The 17669-nt window shown below is 34.3% G+C and overlaps 1 protein-coding gene and 1 long non-coding RNA gene across 2 annotated transcripts; both read left to right on the top strand.

The window, feature by feature from the left end:
* Nucleotides 1–356: 356 nt before the first annotated feature.
* LOC107981251 lies at nucleotides 357–1686 on the top strand. Its single transcript, XR_004226569.1, has 3 exons — nucleotides 357–626; nucleotides 854–1299; nucleotides 1382–1686. It is a non-coding gene; the product is annotated as an uncharacterized LOC107981251 (long non-coding RNA).
* Nucleotides 1687–2410: 724 nt separating this feature from the next.
* On the top strand, nucleotides 2411–5121 carry LOC116416069. The gene is made up of 7 exons (XM_031922435.2): nucleotides 2411–2432; nucleotides 2510–2828; nucleotides 2882–2978; nucleotides 3076–3228; nucleotides 3296–3460; nucleotides 3833–4035; nucleotides 4108–5121. Exons 1-6 carry the CDS (start codon nucleotides 2411–2413, stop codon nucleotides 4001–4003), a joined length of 927 nt encoding a protein of 308 aa, XP_031778295.2. The 3' UTR covers nucleotides 4004–4035; nucleotides 4108–5121.
* The last annotated feature ends 12548 nt before the right edge of the window (nucleotides 5122–17669 follow it).

The following is a 17669-nucleotide window of genomic DNA, read 5'->3' as shown; positions in this document are numbered from 1 at the left end:
GAAATTATTCAATTAAAACCAATTTAATCGATTAAAATCTATTTAATCTGATTATAACTTTTAGTCGGTTTTAATCGGATTCAATCAGTTGTATTTTTCAACAAATATAACATTTTATTTAAAAACACAACTGTTTAAATCCGATTAAGACCGACTAAAACTTCTAATCAGATTAAATAGATTTTAATCGATTACATAGGTTTTAATTCGATAATTTCGGATTAAGAAATCCAATTAAACCCTATTATCTTTCGAATCGGATTTAATAAGTTATTTTTACCAGGGTTACTAGGAGTAATATATATAAATATACCAGTGTAATTGCGATTCTTGTTCATAGTAATTGAATTTTTTAACAGAGCGTATTGGATTCATGGAAAAGTGCGATTCCTGGAGGCTAGAAACTGAAAGAGAATAATCTCATTTGCGAAAAGCACTTTAATAATGAAGATGTCGTTAAGGAATTCGTGCAAATCTTTCCGGATGGTACAAAACAAACTCTCCAGAGAGAAAAAGCGGCACTGAGAAAGGAGCTGTGCCTTGCATTTTTCCTGACAGGCTACACCTTGCGGAGGTTGCAGACACAATTGCAGATCACGTACAGCGTAATTCACAACAACAAATCGGTATTTATAGTCAGATACATACAACATTTATAAAAAAAATCGAGCATACGCCAATCAACTTATTGAACGACATGAAAATCCTATTTCGATTATCGCTTCGCAGACTGCTTCGTCTTGACAATCGCGTTTCTTTAATCTTGGATTTTTCGAAATAATTTTTATCACTGTTATAACATTTAAATCCAGTACGATATGAGTATATTACTATTATTAAATGTATTTTAAAGCACCTTGCGAGTATTCGTCGGAAAATGCACGGAGTATCGATGAGGCGAATAAAAAGATGTTAAAAGCAAGGCGAAGTATCTCTGATATCAATTCGCTCGTAAGCTGTAAGAGGTAAGCACACCAACTTGAAACTGATGAAGGTACATCGCGGAATGGTCGTGAGATTGACGAGATCCAATGTGCAACAGTTTCTTCACGAGAAAGCCAATCATTGGCGAATGCTGAAAACGAAGAGACAGAATCAACAACAGTTTCTTTGCGAGAAACTCATTTTGTAGAAATCTGTAATTCGTTAATGCACAACGCTCAGTCAGTCACATTACCTGGTAATTGGATTCCACAAGTTATTTGCACTGGAGTAAAATGCATTATGTTTGCCGAATGGAAAGAAAATTACTCAAGCATCGCTAAACGTATTGTGATTTTCTCAAACATGAGTGTGGATGTAAGAATATTCGAAGTCACTGTATGAAAAAGAACCCATGTTAATATAATAATAATTTGAATTCACGATAAATGTTTTTCAGATTTACGTCGAGGAAATCTTGGTAGATGTAGTCGGCATAAAAAACATTGCGTCGGTTGACGATATTTCTAGAATTGTTTCATACGTAGCGAACTGTGTGCTTCCTTGCCAGAAAATTGATGAAACCAACAAATATAAATGATACATATATATATTCGATCTATTCAATTAAAATTGTGATAATCGGAATTATTTATTTTGTTTTTTACAGGTCACCTAATTGTCGTGGATTCGTATTGACTAAAACTTGCTTTACAACCGACTCCAAATGTTCCCCAGGTCCCAAAGCAGCGAGATGTCCTGAATGCAGAGCAATGCGATTACGATTGAAAAAAAGAAGAGGCGACATTCAGAGGTTACGAGAAGCTCGAGAAAAGAGAAAAATATTTGTAGTTCAAGTGAAAAATATAGAGCGAAAGCAGCTAGATTGAAACAAAAGGTAATTTGTGCCTTTTAAACAATATATTACTATATTTTATGAAACAACGTGCGTAAACCGTGATTTTGCGAGTGCACTTTTGCACGAGAGCGAGCAGTAAATCGAGGTTTAGGTCACGGCGTGTATTACACGCGTATTAATAAAAGATATATACATCGCTAATCAAACTATCAAGTAAATTTTCAATAAAAAAAAATGCTGGCTACAACAGTCCATGTACGCGTGCACGCGTCTCTTTTTCAAAAAATTTCTCGAGCACCTCACGATCCTCGCCTCGACGAGAGAAAGACATTCCAAAATATTATACACACGTATAAGCATTCCGTTCGATTACTTGCTCACTCGCTCTTTTTCAGAGGATCTTTTTTTTCCCGCGCGATTCGCGCTTTAAGTTTCGCGGCAACCTCGTCTCTCGTGATTAAATTCTCTCCGGCCCGTACGTCAGAAAATAATAAAGCAACATTGCACGGTATAAATATATAAATTTACGTACGTATATTGCAGGTGGAACGTTTGAAGAGCGTATATATTAAAGGAGCTTATGGATTTAATGAAAGCACATTTAAGTTACTAAAAGCCAAAACATCCAGTATGAAAGATAGTGATGTTCACGGTAAGCTATGATCGAAGTTTTTCCGAATTATATGTCGATTGACTTATTTACATAATCCACAATTAATTTTTGTATAGGTTTACTTCTTGTCGATGAAATGAAGCTGTCAAAAACAGTTGCATTTAATCGTCAAAACCTGAAAGTTGAAGGTTTTACGGATCTTGGGAAATATACACCGGAGCATCAAAAATCTGTTAAAGGGGATCATGCTCTGGTTGTGATGTTTCAACCTTTCAAGGGTAAATGGGTGCAAACCTTAGGATGTTTCCTGAGTAAAGGGAGCGCAAATGGCACAGTGCTACATCAAATAATGACGGAGGCAATCATTCTTGCTGAAAGGGCTGGATTGAGAGTAGACGGCATCGCAAACGACGGCGCATCGTGGAACAGGAATATGTGGGAGAAGTTTGGAGTAAACGAAAAAAACGTTAATGTCGAGCACATTGTAGATCCAAATTGACGATTGTGGTTTTTTCGGATTTCCCGCATTTAATTAAATGTTTACGAAACGCTTTTTCGAAACATGAAAGATATGATCGCATTTGGGTATAGTATAAATAAAAATAAAAAATGAATGTGTAAATGCAATAATATTAATATCTGACTACGTATATTTATGACTTCTATCGTGTATGTTTCGTAGACACCAGATGGATTCGTGTCACTGAATCATTGGTATGCTCTACTCGATATTCAAGATCCATCAGCATATAGCATGTCAATTAATTATAAGTTAACCGAACAACACATCAAACCACAGTTTTATAAAAAATTAAACGTTGCTTTAGCTTTTCAGGTGATAAAACAAAATTTTCATTGTTTGTAACCACTCGCAGTTCTTAACTATCTTATTCTTTTTTTAGTTTTTTGGTGTTGCTGAGGCAATGACTATCTTGAGAGATGAACATCCGAATTTACGTGATTGCGACGGAACTATAAAGTTCTGCAGTAGAGTAAAATCTTTGATTACAGCGTTGAATTGTAGAACACCAGCAAATGAATTAAAGCCCGGAAACGCCATGTGGAAGGTATGTGCTTTTTATATCGCTCATATGTAATTATCTTTGCATCATACGCTCGTAAGACGTGAACGCGCGCAAGCTTAAAAAGTGCGATTTTTTTATCGTAATCTCTGAGTATGAGAACCAGCTCCAATTCGTAAAAAGCTTGCGAGCTTACGAACCGATGCTGCCGACGACTATAGAGAGCTTTACAATTTGTGTTTTATGTATGTATATACGCACGCCTGCGCTAGTTTTGGCAGTATCGGCTCATAAGTTCGCTAGCTTACAAGTTTTATGTAGGGCTTCCGTAATCGTCACACACGCTTTGTGCATACATACATAGACACGAACGTATACGGACATATAGACATTGATATCATCATTTTAATTTTACAGAGCATAGAAAGTTTCCTGCAATTTTTAGAAGAATGGGAAGCAGAAGCCAAAGATAAAAAAAATAATTTTGAATTCATCACTGAACAAACGTGCTACGGCTTAAAAGTTTCGTTAAAAGGTGCTCTCGAAATTTTCAACTATCTCGTTAGCGAATGTAATTTAGATATTTGATGACAGTGAGACTTAACCAGGACAACTTAGAAGTACGGATATTGTACACCTTTATTTTTGTAATGCAATTCAATTTTATTTCTAAGAAATATTTATATTTCCAGAGATTTTTCGGAATGATGCGGCATTGCTGTGGATGCAATGATCATCCCGATTCAGCAATCTTTCTTCAAATGTACAAGCTCGTATCGACATATTCTTTAATTAAACCTCCAAAAGGATCAAACGTTACCGACAGTGATCTCATTGACGTAATTGTTGGTATTAAAGACATTCCGAAGATTGATGAACGAAAACAGCAGTGGAACGATCAGCTTGATACAATTTTGGATAAGGGATTAAACGTTGACAAAATTTGCGATGCATCTCTTCACTTAGATGATCACGATTATTTTCATTGTACAACCATGTATTGGCATATATCGCTGGATTTGTCGCTCGAAGAGCAAGTCGATTTGCTGCAATGAAAACTAAAAAAAATGAATCTGTCAGCTGCGAAGAATGTTTGTCATCATTACGTTTGGGTGCAAATGACACTTCTCCAGAATATTATAAACTCATCGAAATGCGAAGTCGTGGTTACTTAATTAAACCATCCGAAAAATTGTTTAAATTAATATCAATTTTGGAACGAGCGACGTTGCAAGTGATGAATACGGGAGAAGTTAGCGCGGATACTATTTTTAAAATTACTGATGCTCTCGAGAACTTGGAAATTCCTCTTCCCTTGCTTGGATGCGAAGAACATCAAATGAGTATCACTCATAAAATAGTTTCTTTCTTTTTAACCACGCGCATGTTTTTTATAACGAAACAAGCAAACAAAAATGACAATATTGAAAAAGAAAAATCAAAAGAGAATCGTAAATTATCCAAGCTAGTCAACGTATCAAATAAACGGAAGGGAGACGAAATTGTGCTTGAAAATCACGATGAGCGAATTCAAGCAAAAAAGCCAAGAAAACGAAATAATGTTAATAAAATTACTCATTCCAATACAAGAAAATCAGGAACAAAAAAATTACCGTCAAAAAAGTGACTTGTCAACTGAGTAGCTTTTTTTTTAATTGTTAAATAATATTATAATTTATATTTAAGCCCGGAATAGAAATTACAAAACAAAATATATAGTTCTTACTGATGAAACCTACAACCCCTTGTCGTTTTTTCAACAGCCATGCACTTTATAAAATAGCCATCATACACAATCTTTATAATTTGTTTATTTATAATTTACATTCAATTATTTATCAATATTAATTGTTTCTAACATCCCTAGCAATAGCCGCACATGCCAGCGAATTGCGGCAGTCGGTAACAGAAAAATAGGGAAGCTTCTGTCTTCCGCCCGTCGGATGGCGCTATAACCAGTGAGGTTACGGCTCGATCTCTGGCGAAAACTGCGACCCGCTTTTGCTTGCCGCGGCCTAGGGAGTTGCTTCTCCTTCTCTCTTCCTCCGTGGTGTGCACGAGACGGAGACAAGTGCTCAAATCTCACCCTAGTTAGAAATAGCCCCCCCCCCCCTCCACGCCCCCGACCCCCCTCTTGCACAGTTTACTATTATTGACGTTATTCATAACGTCTTATGTGAAGAAATATATATTATGAAAATATCCTGATAATATCTGAAAGATATTTCGCCAGGAGAAAGTAAAGTTACGAAATGCAAATAGATAATGTCTAGGTGTTCAGGATCGTCGATGACGGGATACAAAATAAAAATTTCTAGCGTCAGAGAATTTCGTGCGGAGTGCAATAAAGGCCAAGTAGAATTCAGCATTAAGTACAATTTTCAAGAGAGTTTACAAAAACAAAATATCAAACAATAGAAATTCACATGGAAGTTGATAAAAGATTACAGATTGCCTAAGGTTTAAGAATTCCTTTAAGAAAAAAAAAAACTGACCTACGGGCCATGATCGATAGACGGCGCACTATGGGCGATTTCAGGAAAAGTATTGTCAAAATTAAATTGTTTTCAAATAAAGGTTGTACTTCTCAGATATAGGGAAAAATATCAGAATATTGTTTTCTGATGATGTCGAGCCGGGGCACCTATGAAAAGTACAAAATTTTAAGAAAACGATATTTTAGCTACTTATTAATGCATTAATATGCCATAAAAATGCATTTTAAAATAATTGGGAATTTTTGAGACAATCATATACTATTTTTTTAATTAATGAATGATTTTTTTTACCTACGAGGCATTCTTTCCCAACGTTACACCCCTGCTGCCCACTTTTTATTTCATCTAAAAATTTTCAAAAAAATGTTAAATTTTGTAGAAAATTCTCAGCTTTCGAATGGCGAGTGGCAAAATCACCAGTGTTAATCGGATTATCCTGAAAATTCAAAAAAAAACGTAAATTAAGGATGGAAAATTTATTGTAATGGCATCCTACTAATTCTGGAGTTGCTATACGAGTATTATCCAATAGGTAACAGCCTCTTTTCACTATAAAATACCTCGACGAACCGTTCAAATGGTCTCAAATTGGTTCTGGAAAAATTTGGATCCTGAAAATAGAAAAAAAATGACAAAAAGTTGTTCTTTCTGTGTAGTTATGACAATCTTGGTGTCAGAAAGAGGTATTAGACAACCTTTAGTTAACTTACAAATTTGAGAACACGTTGGAAGGTTCTCAACATCACTCCTGGTTTTGCCAAAAAGCCAAAATAATAATGCAAAGATTCATTTGAAAAATAGAAAAGATAATGACTATTTTTGTGATGATAATTCATCAGTCGGATAATTTTGATACAAGAATGAAACTTTGTTACCAAAAAGTATGATATAACTAACGAAATATTATTACACTTAAATCTCACACATATCTTAATCCCCAACGTAAAAAGATAAGTCTAATATTTTATCGGATTACATGGACACGAATAAAAAATCGTGAGTACATGAATGCTAAATCTTCAAGATGAAATGTTCAATAGAATATCCGGGTATGATTTGAATTTCCTGATTACACAAGTCTGGTTGACTTAACTGGTTCTGCTCTGAAAACATAGGTGTATACTGCAAAACATCATTCTGAATAATTTTATTTGAAATTGATTGTTGAGAGATTTGGCCAATGTGAAATCATACTTCATTTTTTAAGTTCATTCGTTGAGTTCTTTGCAGGACCATCTCGTCAGTACTTTCCAGAAATATATAATCTGTCGTTTCAAGGACTACACTTATCAGATCTCTATAGAAATTCTGTCAACAGTCCTTTTCAGGACTAGTCTCAACAGTCCTTCTCACGACTACTCTCAACAGTCCTTCTCAGGACTACGCCCAAGACTCCTTTTCAGGACTTTTCTCACGAGTCCGTCTCACGTCTACTCTCAACAGTCCTTCTCAGGACTAGTCTCAACAGTCCTTTTCAGGACTAGTCTAAACAGTCCTTTTCAGGACTAGTCTCAACAGTCCTTCTCAGGACTAGTCTCATCAGTCCTCCTCACGACTACTCTCAACAGTCCTTCTCAGGACTAGTATCAACAGTCCTTCTCAGGACTAGTCTCAACAGTCCTTTTTAGGACTAGTCTCAACAGTCCTTTTCAGGACTAGTCTCAACAGTCCTTCTCAGGACTACTCTCATCAGTCCTCCTCACGACTACTCTCAACAGTCCTTCTCAGGACTAGTCTCGACAGTCCTTCTCACGACTACTCTCAACGGTCCTTCTCAGGACTAATCTCATTAGCTTTCTGAATCTCACAATCTCAATAGTTTTGAACATGTCAAATATTCGCAGTGATAGGTGTTGTAATCCCTACGATTTGGAAGGACATAAAGGAAAAGATCTTCGGCGTATTTCGATTGGGGTTAAACGAAGTTTTCCAAGCTTTCCAGATAATGCTAAAATATGTGCTTCGTGTAGGAAAATTAAACATCCCCGAATGGATGAAGGTTTGTTTGACTCATCAAGTTTTATGAATCTGACGCTGAACCCTCATAAATCTGAACAAAATATTCCTGAATCTCCAGGGGTATCCTCATCATCTTCTAGTCGAATGGAAGCTAACGTCAAGTCACAAAGAGAAATCGAGTTGGAAGATCTGTTTAATGGATTGAAAGCAAAGTTTTCTACTCTTGATATCAATGATCCTTTGAGATTAACGATTTTGACAGTAGTTCCAGATGCATGGAGTCTTAATAAAACTAGTCGAGAATTTAACTGTTCAAGACAGTTAGCGAAGAAAGCTAGAGATTTAAAAGCTTCAAAAGGCGTTTTGGCAGATATAACTGCTAAGAATGGCAGGCCGTTGCCAACTACTGACAGAGCAACTTTAGAAACACAAATCCGTTCGTCATCTGAATTCGTTGATGAATTATGTGAAAAATTAATCAAACTAAAACCTCATTCTTTCATAGCAAAACAACAGTCTCGATACTATCAGGAGAAGAAAGAGAATTTAGAAGAAAGAGAATTTCTCGTAGTGTTAGACTTTTCTGAAAATTACAAATATGTTGCACAAGAGGCATCGCAAGGATTCCACTTCAATAATTCCCAATGCACAGTCTTTCCTATCGTGTGTTACTACAAAAATGGGTTGAAAATTGAGCACAAAAGTTTCATTTTCTTGTCAAATAGTACACTCCATGACACAGCTGCAGTATATACTGTACAGAAGTTGCTGGTCCCTGAATTGAAAAAAATCAATTCTGAGCTGAGTAAAGTTATCTACTTTAGCGATGGAGCTAAACAGCATTTTAAAAATAAATACCAGATGATGAATCTTATGTATCATGAACAGGATTTTGGTGTCCGAGCAGAATGGCACTTTCATGCTACTGCACACGGTAAAGGGGCTTCTGATGGTGTAGGTGCTGTATTCAAAAGAGAAGCTGTACGAGCTAGTCTTCTTTGTAAACCAAATGACGCCATTATTACATTCGAGAAACTTATCGACTGGGCTCAGAAAAATTCCAAAAATATTCATGTACTATCTTACAATGACAAAGATCACAACAAAATGAAAAGATTTTTGAACAAAAGATTTGATGCTGCTCCACCAGTTCCAGAAATTCTAAAGAAACACTGTTTCATACCCATTAATAACACAGAAATGATGATCAAAAGATACTCTGAAGATGGCGCTACAACGACATTTTCATATCAAGTTTTCAAAAAATAGAGTATAATAGCTCAGGAGATATTAGAAGCATAACATAGAAAAGATATATTGTAACCAACAGTTTTAAAAAATGACTACTAATAACACTCAGTTTCATTGATCTATTTCAACTCTCAGGCCTGTTTCTGATGAACTACAATGCAACAAATTTATGAATTTGACTATGAGTCACATCAATTCATTCATATTTCATAGTGGAGACATTTCTGAAAAATTTATCCGATTGATGAATTATCATCACAAAAATAGTCATTATCTTTTCTATTTTTCAAATGAATCTTCGCATTATTATTTTGGCTTTTTGGCAAAACCAGGAGTGATGTTGAGAACCTTCCAACGTGTTCTCAAATTTGTAAGTTAACTAAAGGTTGTCTAATACCTCTTTCTGACACCAAGATTGTCATAACTTCACAGAAAGAACAACTTTTTGTCATTTTTTTTCTATTTTCAGGATCCAAATTTATCCAGAACCAATTTGAGACCATTTGAACGGTTCGTCGAGGTATTTTATAGTGAAAAGAGGCTGTTACCTATTGGATAATACTCGTATAGCAACTTCAGAATTAGTAGGATGCCATTACAATAAATTTTTCATCCTTAATTTACGGTTTTTTTGAATTTTCAGGATAATCCGATTAACACTAGTGATTTTGCCACTCGCCATTCGAAAGCTGAGAATTTTCTACAAAATTTAACATTTTTTTGAAAATTTTTAGATGAAATAAAAAGTGGGCAGCAGGGGTGTAACGTTGGGAAAGAATGCCTCCTGTAGACATAACCTAAAAATTCATCTATTTCGACCTATTGTACTAAGAAACGTGAATCCGGGACTTTCTGTAGCATGAAAGATTTCAAAGTTAACACACATTAAATTGTTGATAAAATAAAATATTGTTATTCTCACAACATATAACGTACATAAATATATATATATAATTATGTAACCTAGGCTATTACATTACATGTTAACGCTATAGTATTTACACGTTATATAGTAACAATTAGCTACGAAATAATAACTCTGTGATATAAGTATTCCATTTCCAATTAATATGATAACCTTCTATTATTTCATAATAATTACATTATAGATTCTTCATCAGAATTATTATAAGTCATATTACTTTCATCATCACTTGTGTTTTGATTTTCTTCTTCCCACTCTTCTTCGTTCATAATATGCCTATAAAATAGATTGAGGATGAAATCATAATTCTGAGCTCACGACAAAATTAAATTCGTAAATAAACTTACGTTTCTTTTATATAGTTCAATGCCTGTGCATTTTGAAGGAATTGTGCTTCTTAGCTAATTTTATTCGATTGCCTATGAACATCAAAGATAGTTTTGGATCACTCATATGCACTGCTCTATAAATACATCCGGAATTCGTGCTAATCTACTTGTCTGTCTGGAGTGTTCTGTCATATTTTTGCGATAAAACTTATGCCAAGACGCATTAGCATCTTCGGCATAGTATGCTAAAGGTATAGGAAATTGCCTGGCAATTTTACATCCATGCATTAAAATTTTATGAAGCGTTGGATTCATTCGACACCATGAATACGTATTGTAGTACAGTTGATATGTATTTATACAGAACCTTTCTAACTGGTCTAATTTAAGCTCCTTGTTGCATTTAAATAAAGTTAATATAGTTACAATATTTTGAACCAAATCTTCATTAATTTCCAATGACCTTGCAAATTTTTTCGGATCTTCAAAACATCTACGAGCTATATTTCCAGTATTTGTTATTCCATGGCCTTGTAATACTTGGTCCACTCTAACTCCGTAATCAATGAAAACTTTTTTCTGCACATCTCTTTTTCGAATTTGACGTCGCTCTGAAAATCGTAGAATGTATAAATTACTAAAAAACATTAATAGCATTTATTGATTAATGAGGTAGTTGTTTAAGGCTCTAAATAACCCCGTCAAATCGATCAACGTTGATTCAATGCTGATTTCAATATTGATTTCAGTCTGAAATCAGCGTTGATTCAATATTGAATCCACGTTAAATCAACGTTGAATAAACATTGAATTTGTTCGAAAACGCAACGTGGATTCAGCGGTGATTTCAGACTGAATTCAGTGCTAGATTTCAAAGTTCAATCAGGGTTGAAATAAAATTGTTAAAACAACCGCCAAGGCGTGGGCTCGAACCCAAGACTTTTTGATTAGTAGACGAACGACTTGACCACTAAGCCATTTCGACACTTTCAATGTATATCTCATAATATAAAATACACGGAAACCTATAGGTGGCAAATAGTCTCGAAGCTGGGTACCTTCCCGAGAGCACAGAGAGGTCCAGTTGAGGGTCCAGTCCAGTATTATTATTAAAATCATGATAGAGTAGGTTAATTTTCGGTTATTCTCTATAGGATTCCGTTTATGTTACATTATGAGATATAAATGTAAGTGTCGAAATGGCTAAGTGGTCAAGTAATTCGTCTACTATTCAAAAGGTCTCGGGTTCGAGCCCAGGTTTTAGCGATATTTTTTTTACAATTATTTATTTCAACTCTGATTGAACCCTGAAATCCAGCACTGAATTCAGCCTGAAATCAACGCTGAATCCACGTTGCGTTTTCGGACAAATTCAATGTTGATTCAACGTTGATTCAACGTGGATTCAATACTGAATCAACGCTGATTTCAGACTGAAATCAATATTGCAATCAGCATTGAATCAACGTTGATCGTTTTGACGGGGAAAACATCATGCACATAATTATTATAGACGAATCTTTTAGCGGTTCTCGAATATCCCACGTTTTGAATGGCATTCTATAAGAAATGTTTAGGAGATGATCAAATGTATTCATTTCCGCGTGCAATAATCTCAAACCATACTTCAGTGATTCAGCAACAGGAGTGAAATTATTGACAAATTCTCCAAACTGAGACGTTATCTTACAAATTGGACATCTACTGGTTGCTCTATTTCCCACTATTACATTTAAACATTTGCCATCAAAAAGAGTTTGTGTAACTTCATAAGAAACGCAAATGTTTTTTTTCCATTGGACAGACTAAATTTATAAGAACTGAGATTCTTTATTTCATTTTCTAATCGATTGTATTCACGTATGGTCGAATCATCTGTTTCTTTTTCGAATGCAATCCTTAATGGTCGACAAAGCCTTACACTTTGAGGAGTTGGATTGATCCATGATTTTCCATCAGACTTATTAGAGCTTATTTTAATGATAATGAAGCTTGTAACGAAGAGGGAGTGCTCGGAAGCTTCGCTTTCATTTACAGCATCCTTACATTTTTGATGTACATTTTTATGGCCTGAAGAACTATCGAACCCTACAGTTACAGAAAGCGTTAAATCAATCAAGTCGTTGACACTCCAATCGAAAGCAACTGCATTGCAAAGTCGCTCACTAGTTTTATTTAATATCTCCTGCATGGATACCACAATCTGTACCTCGGAAATATCGTAACCATTTGGTAGATATTCGGACAAAGCTTTGGAAATTCCTGAATAGCAGAGATAAATGGGAGCATTTCTCATTTTACAATCTTTAGATAAACTTATGTAAGAATTTTTATTCAAATTTTGCTCTAAATAAAATGCTGCAGCTGATCTGCATCTGCTGTATGTTTCAATATACTTGACTCACACTGTTGATTATTCTCATTTTGCATTCCATTGGATAAATCAGTATCATCTACAGTGAATTTCTTTGCAAGACAACGCTATTTCTAAAATTTCAACATCATTTTGGGTGAAGCCACATACCTCTCTTGCTCGTCTATATTTAGTAGATATAGAGTAATCTGATATTATGGTATATCTTCCACCATTGGAACCTCTTCTGACTTTTCTTGGTCGTCCTCTATTATGCTTATTTTTTTCTTTTTCGTCCGCCCATCTTATGAATTATAACGATATATGATTTTGTGAATAGCGTGTATGATCTTCAATAAATTTAACATATACAGGGTGTATGTCGAAAAAAATTGGTTCTAGCCTTCTGCAAGGAACAATTTTTAAGATAAATTTTTAAATTTGCGTATCTTTTTTAAAATAGAAATTTTCGCATTTCTTCGTTTTTGTCTTTTTTTGTGTAAAAATAATTATATGATATCACTGTACGATTTATTCTCATAATTTTTGCACCTAATTTTAATAAAAAAATAAAAACAACATAATATATTTTTGGAAAGATGTGCATTAATTTATCGGAATTTATGCTGTGATGAAACTGTGATCTTATTTTATTTAATTATTTTAAGTAAGTATTTATCGTATGCCACAGAAATTTATCGAAAAAATGCCACAATAATGAGTTTTATCAAAAACTTAGCCTAATTCTGTGGATTTACGGCAAAACGACTTTAATCAATTTTTTTTAGTTTTTAGATATTAGGAAATTTAATTTTTTTTTGTAATATGTACTCAAGTTATTTTGCTTTTGAGCCACAGAATCATTTTCTTTTATTATCTTTGGCGACAGATTCTAATTTTTCAATATTTTAAAACTTACCGTTTGAACAATTTCGTAACTGAAATGACACTTGCTTTTAAAAATAACACTTTGTAAATAATAACCCTGTTGAAAATAATAACGTCATTTTATGACGTCATTGACTGACGTCATTAAATGACGTTATTATTTTCAACAGGGAATACTCTGTAAAAACAACACCTTGTGAAAAATAACATTTGCTTGCTTTTCAAAACTAGGATTTACATAAATATATATTCTTTAATTAGTTATGGGAAACAACGTCTTCTGTTAAAGTAGTGCATAGAGTGTATGGATTTTATGCGCAATTTTATAAAATGATTTTTTTTTTGTAATATTTAAATAATGTCAATTTTCGATAAATATGAAATTTTTAATGCATATAAAAATAATATAAATATTATATAATATATTTTTATGTACATTCATAATATTTAAATGATCAAAACATGACAATATTAAATATTACAAAGAGAAAAATCATTTTAGAAAATTGAGCATGAACTCCATATACTCTGTACACTACGATAACATTTGAAAAAATAATGACAAATAATTAAAAATAATAACAAATAAGATCACTTATCACTATATCCATTTCCAAATAAAAATTAAATATAAATTAATAATAATCAATAATAATTAAAAAATTAAACAAAAACAAAATTCTTTTAGAAAATATAAAAAAAAACAATTAATTGCAAATAATGACAGAAAAATTTATATAATTTTGACTATTAGTATTTTTTGTTATATCCTAATATTTCCTATTATCTGATATTATCTATATAAAGTAATGGTAAGTGGTACTTATATCACATAGTTATTATTTCGTAGCTAATTGTTACTATGTAACGTGTAAATACTATAGCGTTAACATGTAATGTCTAGGTTACATAATTGTATATATATATATATATATATATATATAACAATTTATGTACGTTATATGTGGTGAGAATAATAATATTTTCTTTTATCATCAATTTTATGTGTGTTAACTTTGAAATCTTTCGTGCTACAGAAAGTCTCAGATTCACGTTTCTTAGTACAATAGGTCGAAATAGATGAATTTTTAGGTTATGTAGGTAAAAAATATCATTCATTCATTAAAAAAATAGTATATGATTGTCTCAAAAATTCCCAATTATTTTAAAATGCATTTTTATGGCATATTAATGCATTAATAAGTAGCTAAAATATCGTTTTCTTAAAATTTTGTACTTTTCATAGGTGCCCCGGCTCGACATCATCAGAAAACAATATTCTGATATTTTTCCCGATATCTGAGAAGTACAACCTTTATTTTAAAACAATTTAATTTTGACAATACTTTTCCTGAAATCGCCCATAGTGCGCCGTCTATCGATCATGGCCCGTAGGTCAGTTTTTTTTTTCTTAAAGGAATTCTTAAACCTTAGGCAATCTGTAATCTTTCATCAACTTCCATGTGAATTTCTATTGTTTGATATTTTGTTTTTGTAAACTCTCTTGAAACTCGTACTTAATGCCGAATTCTACTTGGCCTTTATTGCACTCCGCACGAAATTCTCTGACGCTAGAAATTTTTATTTTGTATCCCGTCATCGACGATCCTGAACACCTAGACATTATCTATTTGCATTTCGTAACTTTACTTTCTCCTGGCGAAATATCTTTCAGATATTATCAGGATATTATCATAATATATATTTCCTCACATAAGACGTTATAAATAACGTCAATAATAGTAAACTGTGCAACAGGGGTGGGCTATTTCTAACTAGGGTGAGATTTGAGCACTTGTCTCCGTCTCGTGCACACTGTACTTTTTTTGACAAGTGCATGTAAAGACCCATTTTAATGCGTATGGGGTGAATGGGAAGTTTTTTTTATTTTAAGTCGTGCGAAACTTACAAAATTCATTTAAACATTTTACAAAATATAAAAAAATATAAAAAAATTTTGAAAATTTTGTTTGAAAGTTTTTGAAAATTTTAATTTAATTTTGTTTTAATGGCTATTCCCTCCCGCACGCTCGAAATAAGAAGCTTGTCATTCTCTTTAGATGCATGGAAACGGGTCTATTTCATGCACGTATGTTAAGAAAACATTTATTACTCCTTGTCGGGTTTTCGCCTAGAACGGCATACGAAATTTATGTCGTCAGTACCGGGTTTCTTGCGAGCTCCGTTTGCCGGAATGGGTAAGGGTAAAAATTTTGAAAAATAAAAATTTGACAGAGTAAAGATTAGAAATTTAAAATTTATAAACTGAGATTTTGAAATGAAAAAATTTATAAAACCAAAATGTTGAATTGAAATATTGTGAAAGGTAATATTTGTAGTTAAAATATTGCAAAAGCGATATTTTTAGGAATTTTCAAATTGTGGTTTTCAAAATTATACCTTTCCAATATTCTGGGACTTGAAATTTTATCTTTCTTTATAATTCGATTCGTAATTTTTGCCTTTCAAACATTTATTTTTCAAAATTGTTACCCTCACCCGCGGCCAGATACTAATAGACTCTTCAATACGACACATGGTCATTCTTTTTTGTTACTACGCATCTCACTCATAAGATTCCCAGGAGTGATCAAGTGCTCTATTACAAGAGAAGGCTGCGTCGAGAAGTGTGTTGTCTCCTCTTAAGTTTTTATGTAAGTGTAGTGACGTGATTGAACAATTACTGTTCATGTTCTCAGTGTTTTTATGCGCAGTGCTAATGTGTAAGTTTACTAACACTGGCCGGAGGAATAGGCACTCATGCTAAGCTCCATGCGTCTATTTTGCTTGTGCTCACAGAGGTATAGCTACGGCGAAGTTCTGGCATAATGAATGAGACTTACCAGACTAACTTAACTAACAATTGCCCTTGTAAGCCGGAGAGGTTGAGTTGCAGTCTAAGTACTGCTAAGTGCCTTTTGCAATATCAGGCTACGTCCGCATTGTACTTCCCGGCTAGGGCGCATCGCGATCTACGACGTAGATCGTTCACGCGATAATTCAATAGAGTTACGCGTAACTAACAAACACGTGGATCTCATATCGAAACCATCGTTAGGTGGCCGCGAGTGTTTCTTTTCTACGCAACAACGTATAATTAAACACGCATAACTAATACATCGAAACTATAAAATTTAACGTCTTTCGAATATTTAGTGAATGATACTGCGTTGTCACAAATCACTATATCATATTAAAGATAATATTCGCTAGAATATTCGCGCTCGCACGCGTGTATCGACGTGAAGGTCGCGTGCGCCGGATCACCCTCGCATGGGTGATATCCACTCACCAGGCACTCTCTCTCTCATGCACTGCGCACCACACAAACCTTCTCTCTTTCGTCGAAGACGCTCGTAGTCCTGGGCAGGCCGCAAGACTCCGTAACCAGCCCTGGATCGCTATGCTAAGGCTGGGGTCACCTGGTTCCGCGTCACACTCACACACACAAAATGCGTCTCGAAGTCGCTGGACACAGCACAGCACCAACAATACCGCGAGACCTTGAAAAACTTAGCGAAGTCGCGTGTATGTTTAGCGAAGGCCGAGAGCTATCTGAGCGCGCTCCTGAAGGATTAGCCCGCGCGCTCGCCCTCTCTATCTCTTTCGCGCCTATTGCCGAATTCGCACGTGTTTATTATCGCGCACGCGACTCTACGCGATTTCGTCGCGGCGCAGCGGTACTCATACCGCTACGAGTTGGTTGTGGTACTGAACTCGTTACAGATTTTACAAAACTTTGATCATTAAGGTCACTTAAAATGTTATCAAAATTATTTGTAAAATTAAACTAATTTAATATCGACTAAAAAGTTGATTCATATTTATTGAAAGAATCCCAATTGAACTGCATTAAAATAATCATCACATAAAAATCGATAAAAATATCTTTATTTTGATATTTAGATTGCGATTGACACCGATTCACATCGATAATTTAAAACGTGCGATTGCGAAAGCAATAAATTGCGTGCGAATAGAGTCGTCATCATCGTCCTTTTCAGTACGATCGACATTCTTTATTGTATCACCGTGCGTTGCGTAGTATGTG

The sequence above is a fragment of the Nasonia vitripennis genome (assembly GCF_009193385.2).
Source record: "Nasonia vitripennis strain AsymCx chromosome 1 unlocalized genomic scaffold, Nvit_psr_1.1 chr1_random0016, whole genome shotgun sequence".
Taxonomy (NCBI): domain Eukaryota; kingdom Metazoa; phylum Arthropoda; class Insecta; order Hymenoptera; family Pteromalidae; genus Nasonia; species Nasonia vitripennis.
This window is presented reverse-complemented; position numbering and strand designations above follow the sequence as displayed.

Bases quoted from the DNA above. Each gene is read 5' to 3' on its own strand.
- LOC116416069 (XM_031922435.2), top strand. From the start codon at position 2,411: ATGAAAGATAGTGATGTTCACG. The intron at 2,979-3,075 runs GTATAGTATAAA...TATGTTTCGTAG, and splicing joins AAAGATATGATCGCATTTGG to ACACCAGATGGATTCGTGTC. The intron at 3,229-3,295 runs GTGATAAAACAA...TTCTTTTTTTAG, and splicing joins ACGTTGCTTTAGCTTTTCAG to TTTTTTGGTGTTGCTGAGGC.